This window comes from Parus major, chromosome 2 (genome assembly GCF_001522545.3).
Source record: "Parus major isolate Abel chromosome 2, Parus_major1.1, whole genome shotgun sequence".
NCBI lineage: Eukaryota > Metazoa > Chordata > Aves > Passeriformes > Paridae > Parus > Parus major.
In genome coordinates, this window is record NC_031769.1 from 77,702,512 (window position 1) to 77,720,992 (window position 18,481).

At 39.1% G+C, this 18,481-nt stretch overlaps 1 protein-coding gene across 6 annotated transcripts; it reads right to left on the reverse strand.

Moving 5' to 3' along the window:
- Positions 1-3,095: 3,095 nt before the first annotated feature.
- OTULIN (OTU deubiquitinase with linear linkage specificity) lies at positions 3,096-16,487 on the reverse strand. Of its 6 annotated transcripts, none has more exons than XM_015619814.3 (8): positions 16,422-16,487; positions 14,362-14,687; positions 11,807-11,880; positions 10,893-10,987; positions 9,637-9,780; positions 7,211-7,336; positions 5,973-6,242; positions 3,096-4,729 (listed from the first exon to the last, which is right to left on the reverse strand). In XM_015619814.3, the coding sequence occupies exons 2-8, from the start codon at positions 14,667-14,669 to the stop codon at positions 4,535-4,537; spliced, it is 1,212 nt and encodes a 403-aa protein (XP_015475300.1). In that variant the 5' UTR covers positions 14,670-14,687; positions 16,422-16,487; the 3' UTR covers positions 3,096-4,534. The 6 variants fall into 6 exon arrangements, with proteins under 6 accessions (XP_015475300.1, XP_015475299.2, XP_015475297.1 ...); XM_015619813.3 differs by lacking the exon at positions 16,422-16,487 and adding an exon at positions 16,166-16,387 and having other exon boundaries at positions 14,362-14,691; XM_015619811.3 differs by lacking the exon at positions 16,422-16,487 and adding an exon at positions 15,801-16,132.
- Positions 16,488-18,481: the final 1,994 nt, after the last annotated feature.

Consider the following 18,481-nt stretch of genomic DNA (forward strand, 5'->3'; position numbering starts at 1 on the left):
AGTTCAGCAAGTGGTCCACCTCTAAATATATAGCCTATTCAGTTTTACACTGAGTATGTCTTTCAGCTAAAAACAATTTTCATTATCTCATTAACAGCAGTACAGGTAATATTATTTTGCTTTTCAAGGTACTTCAAATCTTTTTAAGTATCTTGGCTACAACTGTTTTTTCCCCCTCTATTATAAGGACAGTAAAAATAAAATATGCTTTGTGTGCCTTCAACTGCAGTTGGAAACAAACAGGTTTATATGTCTTAAAAATTATTTGATTTACTCTTGGACAATGTGAGAATCCAACCTCACTATTTCTTGCCATACTCTATTTTTGACACTATGAAGCCTCATGTTTGTGAAGCAGGAATAAGTAATCCCAGAACCACTGCTCAGGATTCACTGTTATAGAATGATGCTGCCGGTGAAGGCTCACATGCCTCAGTACATCACCTGAAGGTTTGGATGAATACATAAACAAAACCAGACACTCAGCAGCCAAAGAGACAGCTTGCTACAAATTTCAACTCCTGCTAGTAGATTCTTATTCAAGGTGTAAAACAGATGAACTACTTGATATTCAAAAAGCTAAAAATGTAAAGGCATGAAAAATCTCAAGTTTCTTTCCTCTTCATTTCACAGTGTTCCACATGTCTTCAAAACATCTTTCACTTACCTATGCACTAAGAACTTCAACTAATATATCCTGTCACACAAGTCTCTAAAGGGAAGGCTGATGCTGCTAAACCATGTTCTTTTGAGAACACTGGATCACAGGGCAAGGATCAGTAGATCACTAGGTCACAAGTCAAAGCATTTTGGCTATACTGTATTTCCTCAGCACAGTCAGTATTTGTGTATCATCACCGCGCTCTGCGTTTGCGGGAGAACCACGGTGAAGTGAGGAGCCAGCAGATGCCCTTGGCTGTGCCTCGGGAAGGAAGGCAAGGAAGGACTCCGGGTGCCACCAGCTGGGCGGTGTGGAAGCCTGGGCTGTCCCTGGGCTGTCCCCTGGCCTGCAGGGACACCTGGTGACAGACCGGGAGGGGAGTGTGGGCTCACCCTGTGGGGCTGAGGGATGCAGGGGTTCCTGGGCTCCCCTGTAAAACCACTCCGAGCCCGGGGGCAGCTGTGGGCAGAAGTGAACATTTCCAGCCAATGGTCTGTGAAACACTGTTTCAGGTGGATGGTACTTGTTTCATAATTATTGTAGCCAGGCCTTTTCTTTTTTTTAATTTTTTCTTTAAATCTAAGATGTATGGTGCACAACACATGTAACAAGGGCAGTGTCTGAATTCTGCCCTGTCCCAGCAAGCCACAAGCAGTTGCAGAAGTATCTGATTCTAGAAAGGTAAGAGAGACAGTGGGGGAGGAAAGTACCCACCGTGTTCAGCCTATAGAGGAACATAATTTCAACAAAATAAGGGATTGGGGGTTTTTTCAATTAAAAAAATGTCTTTTTCAGACTGAACGCCTGACACTGAAGAGCACATGCAGAGACCACCTACTCTGCAACAGCTGCAACAGCCCAAAGGAAATGTATCCTGTCAAAGACCTTTTGGGCAGGTGTCTAAAAACACCACTCCAAACACTACAAATTTCAAAAAGGGGCAAATTGGGCAAACTATCCCCTAGAGAAGACAGCTGGTGATCACATTCAGTGTGCCCCTCCTTCCTCAGCATGCCAAAGTATCCTCCCAACAGCCCTGATAAACCAATTCTTACTCAGTACTGACCAGTTCTTCATTGGCTCAGTGCATTTCAGGGTGGATTTTTGTCATCCCAAATGATACAGGAGTTGTGAATAGAAGAGAATTTCTTCAGCACCCAGGGAGAAATGAGTGCTCTGGGGAAAGGGGACTAGAGAGGTGCCTTCTTTGGGAGGCTTCTACCACGCTGAACTTCCCTGCTTCACTTTCAACTCTTTGGAATTAATAACATTTCTTTTCCATTTCTGAGAGCCTGAAGTTCTCCTCAAGAAATTCATAAATGGACACATTCTTTGAACGTGTCTGGCTTGGAGCACATTAGTGGATGTCATAGCACAAATATTCATTGCAGCCAGCGTGAGAACACGGCTCCTATCATCTTCCAGCATTAAACAAAAAATGGAGCATTCTTGAATGATTTGACTATCTTCAGACATTCTTGGTCCTGTCCTGCCAGCTAGCATTGTGGGAAAACAAAGGGCAGTTATGTCCAGAAGGAAACAAGATGCAGGAGCTGCATAACAAACACTATTTATATACTAGGGACACAAGATGACAAGTTGAGCCCTGCACTCAATACACAGTGCAAGAGCTCCCTCTCCCCACTTCCTTCAACATCTACACAGTCCTCATGAGACAGAAGTTCCCACACTGCTCCCCAGCCTCCTTCACTTGTTCTGGATGAGAGGGCTGTTGCTGTCACACAAAAATACACTTGGTCAAGAGCTGGCCAAGCTTCGGCTCAGCTCTCTGAATAAAGGCACAGTCCTGAACTAAACACACCAGGTCTTGTGAACTCCCACAAGACACCACCAGGCTCCCCTGAGCTGCACCCAGCCTTAGCTTGGATAAATTGCCTGCTGCAGCACCAGGCATCCTTTAACTTTGTAACTTACTAGGAAACAGAACGAAGGCAAAATAAAAGCTTTGTGTAAACAGCAGTTTTTAGTGAAACACACAGTATGTGACTTCAGCACGTTCTGCCCAGTCCCAGCTTTCCAGTTCAAGATACAAGCCGATTACATGAATTGTTTTCAGCCCTAATGGCTAAAAACTCAGCCCCTAAAAAGCCTCTCCTTTAGACGTTTTTGTCATACATTCGGAACTACTGTTTTACCTACATGTGTGACAGTACCTTTTTCAATGAGGTCTTAAATCTCAAGAATATATCACAATTAGATAATTTCAATTAATTAAATCTTAACTACAACTTTTTGTCAGAGTTGTGAGTTGCAAAAGTTCATTTATTTTGCAGCTTTTCTTGGATAGCAGCAATTCAGGGAATTACTTGGTTACTGTACTTCACAACTTTCATAAACTAACTAACTTCAACATGGATTTCAAAAACTGAAACATTAACAATATAAAGTATGGGCCATAAAGCACAAAACAAAATGCTGCCAGATGAATTTATTAAGTTTACTTTTATTCCCTTGTAGCTGCCAGACATTTTGAGTAACAAACAAACTCATTTAGAAGGCAACGAAAACATGACAAATATAACACTGAGTACATGGTAAGCCTCATTATTGTGTTTAAAACACATTTTAGAACATAGTGAATACACATTTTTATTGTGTATATAATTTCACAATAATACTTAACAAATTAATTTCAACTAGAAGAGAAGAATTTTGCATGCTGCTTTCTCCAGAATATTCAAATGGAAAGTTTTTATAACCTTACCCCATTTACATACGTAGGCCTTCTAAGAGACCTGTGTATGACCACCATTTCAGCTCAATCAGTTTTAACTCTCTTGTTCCAAAAGTCATCTATAGGACATACTTCTACTTGAACCTAAAAGCTGAATGCTTCATTATTTAATTAGCTTTTAATAAAGATTTGTCAGCACTTTCAGTATTTGATACATTCTGTATTCTTTCAGTTTTAAAGCACAAAGAATAACTAAGCAGAAACAGAACCTCTCATATCTCCACTCTTGGGAGGAGTAAGCTGCCCCAAAAGTTTGTTTCCATCTACTGAACTCTCTGGAGAAATTAAAATCCTCATGTTCTCCAGAGCAGGTGCCAGAAAAGATTAACACTACAGGAACAGACGTGGAAGTTAACAGGCATGTGGCTATCTCCTGTCACCTGTTATAATTTAAGTGGGAATTATTTGTAGTCTTTGACTTTGTGATTGACTATCAAACAACTTTTAAACTCCCTTATCACATTTGCCACATTCCTCCCCTCTGGGCTGAAAGGGGAAGATTTTCAGTGTAACAGATAACTGGATTCTAAAGAAGAGCTCATTTTCAGCTCATTTTCAGTGTAACAGATAACTGGCTTCTAAAGAAGAGACACTTATGCAGGAAAAAACAACTCAAAACATTAGAAAACTTTAAGTAACATCTCTCTTACAGAATAAACCATGGCAGGCACTAAATTCCAATTGCAAAATAATTGTATTACTTCCCAAGACCCGGTTTTGTATAAATGGCTTCTAAGCACTATTACAAACATCAGCCAAGACACTGCCACTTTACTTTCCCAGGAATATCAATTGTCATTATTTTGGGGAACAAAAAGTTAGCTCATATCTTACCACAGAGCCTCACTAAAAGAAATAAAAGGAATAAATCTATAGTTTTGGCAATTAGAGTAAGTCCTTCAAAAAAGGACTGCAGAAGCTTCCATTTTTCAAAAAATGGAAAACAAAGCCATGCTTGCCATACTTTTACTATTTGATACTTTATTTCAGATGTCAACTTCTAAAACACAGATTTCTAGTTGTTACTTTAATCACATGGATTTTGTCATTGTCCTGTTTCAAAACAGCATGGGAAACCTCCATAAGCAGCACAGGTTTGTCTGACAAAAATCACTTGTTCACAGCATCGTCTCTTGGCACATTCTGACTGGAATATTGTAATGTCTGTCATCTTCAGTTATGAGAGTCACCACAGGCCAGTCCTCCTCTGGGTCATTGGGGTAAAGCGTGATGAACTCATCAGTGCTGTACTTATACAGTCGGTACACTTGGATGGTATACTGCAGAGCATAAGCAAGAAGAAACATTTCCACCTACATTGGAAAAAGCAAATATTTGTGTAAAATTCAACGTACCTTCTAAAAGAATTTCCTCATAAAAATATTAAACTAATACCTATCAGATGTAATTCTTCAAAGACAAAAGCTATGAAGAAAGAAGTCCTACACATGAGAATCTCTCTCTCGTTCAGTATCTCCATCATTCCCCTCTATGATACCCCATACATTTAACAAGAAAGTCTTCAAATCCACAATGGCATTGTAGTAAAAGAATCCTAAAGAAACACTGCTTTACAAAAAACGTCCTACTGCTGCAAGCAGGTAGGAAAGACATTCTCTTGCACCAGTGTTCATCAAACCAGACAAGAGCAGGTTTCAGGCAATGATCCTTTCACTCTTATAGGGTACTTTGAACTTTCCAGCCAAATAAAAAGTAAAGTAAAAAAAAACCCTTACAATGCCTGCTAACAGGAGAAGGAATTCAGAAAAAGAAGCTGTAAAAAGCTTCTACTTTGTCTACCACAGTGACAAGCATATCCTGTTCTAAATAACAATTTACAAAGAATCTTACTGAAATAAACAAATACAGTCAGCACAAAGAACTGGCAACATAACTTCTCAACTAAACTGAGCAGCAAAGATGTCACCAATGAACCACTTATTTTCACACAAACAGCAAACTCTCATCTATACTGCAGCTGTCGGGTTTTTAAAATAAGAAAACTATAACATAATACTTCCATGTTTCTAAAATCTACAATTAAGTTGTGAACTTAATTGCAGTGTTCCACTTGTAATGAATTCAATGGGATTTTTTAAATGGATGTTTCCAAAATCTTTCAGTCTTTTCAACTCATCAGATATTCCTCATTTTGGTTTGGGGCTTTTTTCTAATATGTGTACCATTTATGCCATGTATAAAACAGTAACTTTCATTAGCTTATCTGAATTTACCTGTGTATGTGCTACACATGGTCTTCAAAATTTGTGTACTTTTATTGTGGTATTTTTTTAAAAGATAACAGCTAAGAGATCAATACAAGTGTTGTATTAATAGCAACCCCTACTTCTAAGGAACACGACCTGCCAGCCACCAGACAAAACCTGGTGTTTCAGATGAGGGCCTTTACAGACTGTCACTACAAGCAAGCAATTCTTCCCAACAGAAGACCAGATGCTTTAGTCAGCCCAGAAAAAGCTGAGAAATTTCTTAAACCACTGGAAACTAAAATCTCCAAAACAGGAAAATAACACTTTAAGAACAACTTCTCCTTACTTGTTCAAGGCCTCCACTGTGACCAATATGATTCAAGTGATTTTGCATTAACTGACAAGGGTTGCTGGATGTGTCCCGTGCAAACAGGAGCCAGGAGAAGACAGGCACTCTCCTTCCACTTTTATCGGCATTGTATAATTCAATGGCAGTGTTAAGCATCAAAAATTTCAGCGCTTCATAGAGACTATACTCCTCCTCCTCATTTTTAAACAATTCATCACAAGCTTCTTGTTTCTCAAGGGGACCTTTTATTTCGCTTACATTCTTCCACTGAAAAAAAACCAAACAGAAACCAAACAATCACCCACCATCAGCATCAGGAGGTGCAAAAAGCCACTTCTGAGTTGTCAGACACTCAGCACAGATACTCAGAATTTAATTTATAAACAGTTTTTTAAAAACAATCAAGAATATTTCCACAACTGTACCCCAATCAAGGTCAGGCCGATTTAGTCTGATTTTGCTTAAATTGATCCATAAGCAAAGAAAAAGAAGGGATGCTAGAAATTGCTGCAAGGTGGCAGAACAAATATTGTTGTTGGACAACATGTGTTAAGGTAACAACCTTTTTGTTTCCTGCACTATAAAAGCCTATATACTTGATATTCTTTACATTTCTGTTAATCAAAATGCGTATTTCATTCCAACCCTCAAACTCCTGAATGCAGTATTCCAAACACTCTTAGAAGCCTTCATAAAAAGGGAATTTACATTCACAGTAAGACAGGAACAACTGAAGAGTTATTTAATAGGTTCCAGAGTTCCAAGAGGCAGAAAGCATGGGGCTAGGTAAGGGAACACTTAAGGGCACAATCATACTCCTATGACCTAGAATAAATGTATAAAAATGGAACAAAAACTATTCCTTTGAAACTACTTCAGTGTTCTTGTGTTTCTCTTTCCTTAACCTCGTCCAAATAGCAAAAGGATTTGTCTGCACATACATAATTCCTTCAAATAAATACAAGATGTAATAGAGGCAGAAAGCTACTTTGTTACATTAATTTCTCCGTTTAATTAACAGTTTTCTGCAGAGCTGCTTGCAAACTAATTCCAGCAGCAGGCCATTGCAAGTAGTGAAAGACCAGATGCCTCTCACACATCTGATTTTTCTTGCAATATACATACAGAAAAGGTAGTTTCACTACTGAAAGCATCCTTACGCAAAATTCTCCACATTCAAAAATCTCTGTCACTTATTTGCAGGTGACCCAAGAATATACAAATACTTTTTCAACCTTTTTCCTTAGAAGTATTAAATACTCTTTCATTTCATCACTTATTTCTCCCATCCTCTTGCCAGGTTTCTGTCTGAGCTGCCACTGCTTGATCCAGTCATACTTGCTCAGCAAGTTTTCTGGAAGCTGGAAATTGAGAGAAAAGGCAGCTTAAGTTAAAAGTCTGGAAAGGAAAAGTCACCAACCTGCATATTTTATATTTGTTAACATTTTGCACCTTCAAACAATACCTCATATATCCTTCTGAACAGATATCATAGTAAGATGACCATAACCAAACACAACTGGCTATTTCTAGTACTTGTTGGGTGACAGTCAGAATACTGGTCTACTACACTGGTTACTATTTCCAAATCTAATAAATACATAAGCACTGGAAAAATTAATCACATGCCTTCTTTTTTGTTTGTTGTTTTATTTTTATTTTTTTTGAGGTTTTTGTTTTTTTTAAAAAAAATTAAAACACTCCTCCAACAGCAAGCAGACAGATGACAGTGACTGTGTTTGAAAGCATTCCTGAACCAGCAGAAGAGAAAATTACATCCATCAGATCAGCTTGAAGTCTTGGTAGACTGAAAACTACTTTGTCCAGAACACAAAAACTCTGTTTCCTTTTCAAGGAGCACAACTCAAACACTCTGGGACAGTTTTTTATTAAAGAAGAAAACAACCTGGGAATTCGCTGATGCATCAGATCATGTTTTAGGCTCAGAATGGCCTCTTTTACTGCTCATGTGCTACACCTGTTCAGTTCAGAGCTTTTACACCTCACTTGAAGGACAACCTGGCAGTTGCATGTCCAGTTTTGTTCTCTCATTTATTAACCCATCTTACTGCTAGAATTGGAAGAGCAACTTGTGTTTCACAATGGAGTAGATACTTTGTTAGAGCAGCACTTATGCCATTAGCCACGACCAGCCCATCTTCAGTTTATAATTTGAATTTATAACTTGAGTTTATAATTGGAGTTTATAAGGACTCCAAACTAGTAATGTGTTCTCATTAGTGGCAACCAAATATGTGTCAGAGAGGTCTTCTCCCACTCCAGCTTAGCATCCTGTGCACATAGAACTAAATAACCAAAAATCAGATGCCAGTAACTTCTGTAACTACAAATGTGTGTGGCATCACCATTTTAAATTAAAAACAAGGAAAAAACAAAAAAAAACTTGTTATATTTGTACTGCCAGCTGTCACCATACACATTTCTTACGTGTCTTTTGCTTTGATGCATAACAATTTATCATTACAGTTTATTTTGTAGGTGTACAGCCTTATCAAAAATGTTAATTATCATATGAAAATTTCTTCTATGAATCAGTAGCAAAAAAAAAAAAAAAGGATGATCTTTAAAAACTTAAAAGTATATAATTTTTTTAAAGTTTGCATGCTCTTTACAGAATCATTGGGAAACTATGTTCTTTAGTCTCATAACATGGAAATGGTTGAGAGCTGAAAGAGTATGTTTTTTACAAGAAGGAAACCATTTTGCAATGTACTTGCTGTCAAACACCTCATAAAACCATCTTCATCAGTAATTAAAAAAACACAATCACAAGATATGTACTTAAAAATTATAGTGGCCAGAATGAGAAATTTTCAGATGCCCTCTAAAGTGATGCAAAAAGATAGTAAGAGCAATGTGATTCTACTTGGACTGCTACCCTACACACAGAGTCTGCATCAGAAATTCACTATTTATATTCCCATCAGCATCCTGACAACTGGAACCTTACTCTTCTCAAGTGGCTCACTTTTGCATATGCAGCTTCTTACATGTTATTTCCATTTTCACCAATAACATCAAATGGACTTTTCTGACACAAGAAAATTCCTGGAATATTCTTCTTCTACTTACAGAATACCTTGCTTTTCTCATACACCAGCACTCCACAAGAACTGTTTTTTGTGTCAGGTTGGAGTTGCTCTTATGCTTATTTTAAGCAACATTTAAGACACAGGTAGTTACACACATTCTGCAAAGCCTACATCATCCAATTTGTTATTCCACTTTCTACAGAAACCATCTTTCTAGAGGCACACAAGAATAGATATTATAATTTTGAAAAGCTGGGCGTTTCTCAAATGTTAGAATAAATTGTCTGTATTTTTTATTATTGCTGGCTGTCTTGTGGAAAATCTCTTACTTCCACATTATATCCAATAAGTAGAAACCGAGAGAGCAAGATTAAGACAAATGACAATCCAGTAAGCACTGCAGTATAATAAACTGGAAACCTGGACTCAATTCCACTTTGAAAGAATCACTGTGCACAAACAACTATCTTGAACATTACAACTTTCCAGTTCAGGGCATATTGAAAAGTGAGCATATACATTGCATAACAGAGAAGTGAGATCATAAAATTATCAAATAGGTTAGACCCAATATTACTCTACTGTCAGAAGATCAGTTTGACACGTACCATAGTAAAATCCTCACTCTGCATCCACACTGGTAACTGTGTAGCTTGGCTTAATGCCTGGAAAAGAGTTGCTCTGAAAGCACAATAGTTATCACCTCGTATTCTCCTAATAGATGCAAACTTCTGAGCAACTGCTTCATATCCCTAGAAAAACACAAAATCCAAAGACGTGAAATCATTAATAGAACATTTTAAGATCACACACTGGTAACATAAGAGATATCAGAATATTACCATCCAAATACTAATGCTATTAAAAAAAAAACCAAAACAACGTGACCTACTATCCCTTTTGGAAATTCAAATGCTTTTGGGTCACAAATTACGCTCTGGAAAAAACAACTTACTTCTGCTGAAAAACAAACAAGAAACTGAAGAAATCTAATAGATAACTGTTTGAGGTATTTGTTTGATGACAGAACATTAACCATTGAAATATGGATAGCTAACTCACCTAGATTTCCAAAAAATATCCAACATACACACATGAGACTACATATCATGCTTAAAAGGAATTTCAGCAGTAGTTGATGCTACTTACCCAATACATGGCAGGTGTAGTTTGTCTCTGCCTCAGGGCAAGTTTGTGTTTACACTGAAATACCTTGACACTAGCCTCAGCACATTTGTTCCCTCCCTGCTGTTCCCATACTCACACCTGCAGCAGAAGCCACAATGTTGAAATGCAGCTTCTGCAGCTCAGCTAGCCTGTCAAGGGCCAGTGCCCTGTGTGTCCATATTTCTTACAGTAATCTCTTGAGGGAGGCATGTGGAGTTTTTGATTTTTGTAAGGTATCTTTATGTTTGCTCATATGTATCACTACATTTTTCAACATCTTTGCTTTATTTTCTATCATTCTATATCAAGATAAATATAAAAAATTAGTTTAAAAACTGGTAAAAAAAACTCAGGAAAAATTTTTAAAACCCATGCAATTCACCACTTTCAGTTACCTGCCTTCCACCCAAAAATTTGGTAATCTGCTCTGCACTTCAACAGTCCACAAAATTAGCATTTTATGTCCATAAACAAAATTAAAAACTTAATTTGAAAACAGTAGCAAAGGACAGTATTAATCAAAGCCCTGAATTATCAGCAAGTACCTTTACTAAAAACACATTTGAAATGAGCATGAAGAAAAGCATCTGCCAGTTGTAAGACCTCCCAATGTAAAACACTGCTACTGCACTTCCTATCTTAAAAGACTGACTGCATAGGAAATCCTAACAAAATTCAACAAAAATAGAACTGCTACCTTTCTCATCCTTTTTGCTGCTGGTGTATTTCCTCTCCATTCCTTTCTGCAATAATCCATGATGTCCATTTCAGGTGAAACACTTAGTTTACGTTCTTTTAAAACAGAACATGCAACATTATAAAGAAAACAGAATAAGGTAGAAAGCACATCAAATTTCTAAAAACACTATCACTTATAGTAACTTCAGTGCCAAATGAAACTGGCAGCACAACCTGTAGCTACTAAGTAATTATTGCTGTGGGAGGGGATAAAATCAGTTTGTTCTGAAAATTAGGTGTGAAGAGAAGTTATGATGTAGTTCAACAAGATTGGGAACACTCTGTTCCTCTCTTCTGCAGAAATTAATGGCCAAAGAGGAGAAATTAGTAAAGTACTCTCCATTTTCTTAGCAAGCAGAAATGTATTTGACAGGAGTTTCCCTTTTTCATGCAGCAGCCAGACTATAAGGGAGTAAGACAACAGATCTTTCTTTGTCAGTGAGTCAATAACAATAATAGGAAGAAGAGCTACAGTTTTGCCTTGGAATCCCAACAGCCTTCATCCCAAAACAAGGTAGTACTGAGGTTTATCAAGGCATGCCAGCATCAGATTCTGCTATGATGACTAAGACTAATTTTCAAGCATGACACTCATAACACAGACTATGTGACTGCTTTCCCAAGAACTCAGATTCACTCACAAAGTTACTACAGAAACACAGGGAATTATATATTAAGAGCAACTAATTTTACAGAGAATTCATCTTTTTATGAATCAAACTGTACGGTGTACTCAGTCTTAAGTAACTGCTATTGAACACAGATACTTGTGCAAAAAAAGTCCCTGGAAAAGAGAGTGTCAGGACTTGGCACATCAGTGCTACAGTGAGTTGCAATACCATACTTGAAACTTCACACAAAGTTCAATTGTACCTGATGAGTTTGTTCCACAAAGTAGTATTTTCTCTCTCTCTATTTCCTCTTCATCACGATACATGTCCTCCTCACTGCAATAAAAATCAACATATAGGTCATGTAAAAGCACAAATCCTACTCTTTTTCAACCTCTTCCCCTTCTTACAATTCAAAAAAGTGTTTAAGTCTTTATGCCATTTTTTTTCAACTCAATTTGCTTTCCATCTTACCCATTTTCATAGAACAAACATTAGCTCTCAAAAATAAAGTTTAGAAAACCCTCTCAACTGCTCCCCTCCAGAATCTGCCACTAGGCTGGTAATAAATCATTACCTGAAATTCTCTTCTGTGGTTGAATGGATACTACAGTCCCTTCCTATTTCTACATTTCACAGCATAAATTTGCAAAAGAAACAAGCCAACATGTCTCTTTGCTGCAAATATGAATAATGCACCCTATGCATGCAGCTAAAAGCACATTATCAACAGAGCTTTGTATCTACACACCACTGACACTGACCAACCTGCCTTGTGCTGAGCAGAATACATGACAAAATACAATGAAAAGTGGCAAACTGCCTGCATTTAGTTTGAATGTTACTAACTCAAAGGAGAATTTCTACCACGATCCAAACTGCAACTTACAGGCTAGCTGAAATCCAGAGAAATATTTCTTCCTCAAATAATATGGGCTTTTTGGCCAAGGTACATTGAAAAGTACCTGTATCTGAGCATATATACAACCTTCTGAAGTCAAGTGATGACCATGACAGAGGAAATTATTCCCTACATACAAGTACAGTACAAGAATATTGCATAGACCAGCGTCTGCAGCTTCGATGGGAGCATTACTGCTGAAAATGAAGGTCCAAACAATGTTCAAAAAACTGACTGCAAATATCACATTCCATTCCTCAGAGTCATTTGTCATATAATTACATCAAGCAAATAAACTTCTAAAAATCAATCACAGCCTCACAATTAAAATACTTAAAAATACATATGTCACCAGCCATAGTAGTATAATTTAGGCACACCACTAAAAGAAGTTTACATTGAAAGTCTGTTTTTCAAAGAAAGTACATAAGCAGAAAAAAGCTGCAAGGTTACTACTTACTGCCCACTTCTATTAGTAGCTTCTAATTTACTCCTCAAGAACACTCCAAATCCAAACCACAGTCTGCCTCCAAAGGACTAGGAAGAAATTAAGGCACATCTTACACCACTAAGACAGGAGAAGCAATTAGGAAGACTATGAAAAAGAATTTAATGTAGCCAGGTGGTAATTGGATAACTTTCATTAAACTTAAAAGGACTGACTACTAAATGATGGCTCTGTATTTCTTTTTCTGTATGTCCAAGCCAGCTTACTCAAACCATCTGCATATATCTCCCTTGAGAACAAAAAATCCTTAGTATAAAGAGCAATGTAGGTTATTACCAGGAAACTCATCTACTGGGCTGTCATAAAAAACTCGTTTAGTTTTCACTCACGTGCTTAAGTAGCTGCATGGAAACTTATTTTTAACAACACTTAAGTTATCAATTGAAAGAGAAACAATAGATGTAGTAGGTATCGAACACAGTACTATCTGGTGAGAAAAAACATTATAGAAATATTTGAGTCAAGTCCACATTTGTGATACACTGTGACACTAGACAAAGCCTAATTTCTCAGCAGAGTTTAAAGTCCTTTATGGTTCTTGAAGACTTTAAAGAATACTTAATAATCTTGAAAATACTGTGAAAAAACCACACAGCTTGTGTGTGTGACAGCAGCAATCTCTAGCTTATCTTCTGTATAAGCCAAGTATCAAAAATATAAAGCACCAATCTCCCCCCCCGCCCCGAGCATGAAGAGACCTGCTGCTACAAGAGATCCCACAGGGAGAGAACTTGTGTCAGGGCAGGGATACTGCTCCTTTGCGATATAGCCTGGAATAAATTCAGCATAAGATGCAGAAACAGAAGAAGTGCTCAACTGACTAAACCAGTGAGGTTAACTCAAGAAAGAGGAAGTTTGGTGTAAAAGAAGCAGTGCCATGTCCCTTCTACTGATATTAAACCACCTTCTTTCTGGGAGACAACAAAACAGAAGCAGCCAGACTGGGAACATGACAGATTAATATCCAGAGTAAACAAGGTATTGCAATTCAAGAGAGTTGTTTTGAAATCGAGGTAGGCAAGAGGTGCAATCCATCTGCACAGACACTCCCACTCCAGAGAGGAAAGTCTGTCATAACACTGTTGCAGCACAACGATTGTTAAGTAAATCTGTGGAAAAAAGAATGTGGAAACTAAAGTTTTTCCCCATTAATCTTCAGATAAATATTTGACAAATATGGTGAAAATAAAGTAAAAGTGGAAAAGAATGATTAAATGAAAATATGCATGCACAAAAGAAATAGTGCAAAAAGTTGCATGTAAATACTTAAATTGTTGAACTAGTTAATGGGATTTTCCTGAACCAAAGATACCAAGGAAAAAATATCATATATTTACCATCATGAACTGAAAATATCCTCCCTTTCTACAGGAAAACTGTTCACATATTTTAAAAAATAAATCCTTACCTCTCCTCAGATGACTCCACTGTTGAACGGTTACTAGACACAGGTACATATAGTTCAGAGTTTTTGGATGCATCTTGATCCATGACAAGAAATTTAATCATATCTGTCTTCTCATGTGTCCCACACCTTCTGTATACACAGTCTTGTCTTATTTCTGATGTAGTTTGCACTTCCTGGTCTGCAGCTGCATTTGCTGAGCCAAGTTCCTCAGAAGCAACACCAACTTCTTTTTTATGCTTCATCAGTTGTGTGGGAACACTCTCTTTTTTCTCTTCTGCACCTGCAGAAAAGCTGGTTGGTTCTGTCATCCAACCTTGAAGATTATCCTGGCTTTGAAGAATGAAAAAATATATGAAGAGTTTCTCTCCCAGAACAAAAGCACATCTTTCAGGAAAATTACAATATTTTAAGAGCTACATTATATTTTGAGCATTCAGAAGATACAAAAATAATGCAAAACCAGAAAGAAAATCCAGAACAGATTGCTAAAAAAAAACCAATATCCAAGCTATTTTCTAACTCACTTGCCTGACCACCATTTCTTACCAAGGCTAAGCTGTCCCAGTTCCTCAAACACAACCTGAACAAGAATTAGTGCCCTAATTAAACACCTGCTATCCTTGGGGTGCATTATCACCTAAAGCCCCAAAGACTAACAGAAATTCTGAAGAAACAAGTTTCAGTCCTGCAAGAAAACAGTTTTTACAAACTCACCTGGTGCTCTGTGAGCATCCACTGCACCAGGATCATTGCTTAGTGCAAAACTTTCCAATCTTTGTGTCTTCCCATATGATCAAGATATCGAGAAAGGATGTCTACAATCCATTCTAGCAAGCTCTCCAAAGGTTTAGGATGTGTCCATATAGTAAATTTTCAGGGAGAGTTATCTTAAATTGACACATAATCCTGCCTGAAAGTTACGGTTTGCTTGGCAGTTGTCACATTAATGCTCTAGACAATTAGTGGCTACCTAGGCCAGTTACCTCAGAGCTCACAGACTTAATATCCACTCTATAAACCTTAAAACTGCACAACACATTTCTATTTCTATGTTAAAGCCTTCCACCTGCAACATATCCTTGTTTACTAACATTACAGCCCTTTGGCACCCAAGTCCTGACACGTACCAAGCTGTCCCATAGCACAGAGCTCAGAACTAAAATTCACAGAACTGCAAAGTGGCCAGGGCTGGAAGGGACTTTAAAGGGCACCTAATTCCAATCTCCCTGCTGTAGGCACGGACACCATCCACTAGACCAGGTTGCTCAGAGCCCTATCCAGTCTGGCCCTGAACACTTCCCAGGATGGAGCATTGAAAACTTCTCCGGCAACCTCGTTCCACTGCCTCACCACTCTCACAGTAAAGAATTTCTTCCTAATATCTAATCCAAACTTACTCTCTTTCAGCTGGAATCATTCCCCCCTTGTCCTGTCATTACCTGCCCTTGTAAAAAAGTTCTCTCCATTTTCCTGGTAGGCTCCCTTCAGGTACCGGAGGGCCACAATTAGATCACTCCAAGGCCGCCGGTCAACCTCGCAGCTCTACTGGGGACTCGCTCCAGGAGTTCACTTTCCTTCCCGTGCTGGGGCCCAGGCTGCATGCAGCACTGCAGCTGGGGTCTCACCACAGCGGAGCAGAGGGGCACAGTCCCCTCCCTAGACACCGCTGACCACGCTGCTCTTGACCTAGCGTCGCACTGCACGTCCCGATTTCTCCCGTCCCCGCTCCCCGGGGAAAGACGGCCCACGCTTGGCGCAGCACACGGCCACCCGCCCGGCGCGGCGCAGCCGAGGGAGGCCTCACCTTTCCGCCCGGCACCGCTCCGCGCCGCCGCCCCAAGCCGGCAGCCCCCGCCGAGCCCCGGCGGCCGCCGCCGCCTCGGGCCCGAGGGGAGGGCGCGGAGCTCGGCCCGGCCGTCCCCGCTCGCCGCTCATGCCGGCGGGGCCCCGCTCCGGGCCCTGTCCGACCCCGCAGCCGCTTCGGCCCCGCCGGAAAGGGCGGCCCTGTCCGGACACGGCCGCCCCTGCGCGGGGAGTAACAGCTGTGAAGCGAAACCCACCCCGAGCTGGAAGGCACCAGTAAATAGTCATAAACGGAGGAGAGGGCGGAAATAAGAGTTGCTTTCCGGCTGCCAGACGTTCTGTGTAAAAGGAAGTGCTCTAAGAATGCAAAGTGTGTGTGTGTGTGTGTATGTGTCTGTGTTTGGAGCTCGTATGGAGCTTGTCAGAGGCTGGAAGTCTCTTCTGGGACCAGAGAAATACATCACCGCATTCTGATACACCTCTACGAAACTCCAGGCAGTAGAGAAGAGCACATGGAGAGTAGATAAGAAGCGTTTAGAAATTATATGCTATCGAAACATACGCATTGTAATAGATTGCTATTATTTATTAATCAAATTTAATACAGTGTGGTTGCTGAAAGTGCAGAAAGGCCAAACCGCAGTATCAGGCTGTACAGACAGGAACTAGAACAGTATATATCTCCGTATTAGGAGATATATACTGTAAGTTGCATAACAGGTATAGAACCAATGCCTGCGCACTCACATCGAGAATGAATGCCTGACCAAGGAAGACTACAAGCCTTCGTCCCACAACCACCAGGAGGCAGATTACGACCATCTAGCAACTAGCGGCACAAACTCAGATGCAGCCCAGGAAGAGTAATGAAGACACGTATACAGGAAATATGAACTGTATGTAAGGGGAAACTTTGTCAGCTAAGGCACGCGCCCTTGGTGTAGTGGAGACCCCCCAGCTGCCCAGCGCTATCTTTGCTTGCTCAACCGCTTGCTGAATTAATAAATTGATTTTCATGAATGATCCTTTAATTTGGCTCATTGATCTTGTCACTACAGTTTATGACACCCACTATTAAAAAAAAAGACCAAAAAACCAGAAGCCCCAAACCAAACAACCCCCCCCCCCACAATAACCAAAAAATCCCACCCCAAAAAACAAACAAACCAAAAAAAGCCCTCAACAACAAAATGACAATGAAACCCCCAAAACTCAGAACAATAGATTCTGTCTTCACATTGAAATTTGGCCTGAAAATGAAGAAGTATTTGTCTTCTTTCTGAAATTTCCCTCATAAGAATGTGTTTTCTCTGACTATGACAAATGATGCTGAGACTGGAGGCAAATAACTACTACTACATGTCCATGATAAGTAATTTGTAACATCATGAAACTTAATATAAAACTGATTGACATGTTTGTAAACAAGTCTTTTCTGTTTCTTTTATCCTTGAGATGTGTGGAAGTATCATGAGTGTTTGAAGAAAAGTGAAAAAAACCCACATTACCTTAGGTCTCTTTTAATCACTGTTCTTGTCGTAGATCAGATTCATGTTGGACTGCTCTTGACAATGACATCTCCTTTGAAAAATCACTTTGAACTGTTTGACTGACAGGTTTGTCTCAATATGCATTCTTGTTTCCCACTGGCCATTCCAGAATTACTCACTATCAAACAGGTAGTCCACTTGAAATGTACCCACCTGTTTCCCATGTTGTCATCATTTAAATAATTCAGATTTAGTAGCATTTAAGAACGATTACAGTTGCCTCCTTTTTAAGGCTAGGTACTTTGGTTGTTATTTACCCACTTTTGCTGTTCTCTCAGCAATTTTAAGGCAGAGATGTTTTGGCTGATCATTTTACAGCCCTTCAGAGAACTACAGTGCAGAATAGGTGAAGCAGCAAGCTAGATCTGTTTCATCATGATAAGCACAATAGAGTGTTGCAAAATGACTCTGCAAAATAGTTGAACTGTGCCTGAGTTATGAAAATGAATTTTTCAAATTCTGTGCATGTTCAATTTGGAACTGCTTCCTTGAAAGTTCCTAAACAGCAACTTGTATTTCCCTTTTCAAGAAGCATTAGATGAAAACCATGCCATGATGTCCTATTTCAGCCTGCACTACAGTAATACTTGCCTTGTGAACTTGAGAGAATGGGTGCAGTCTCTATCATTTGGTATTTAGCTGCTTACAGATAGGACTTATTTCAGTCACAGGATTAAATGTTTTGGGTTTTTTTCTCTGCATCACAAAAAGACCAAAACTAAATACTCAAATAAGGTGTTTTCCTGATGAAAGTTTGTATTTGCATT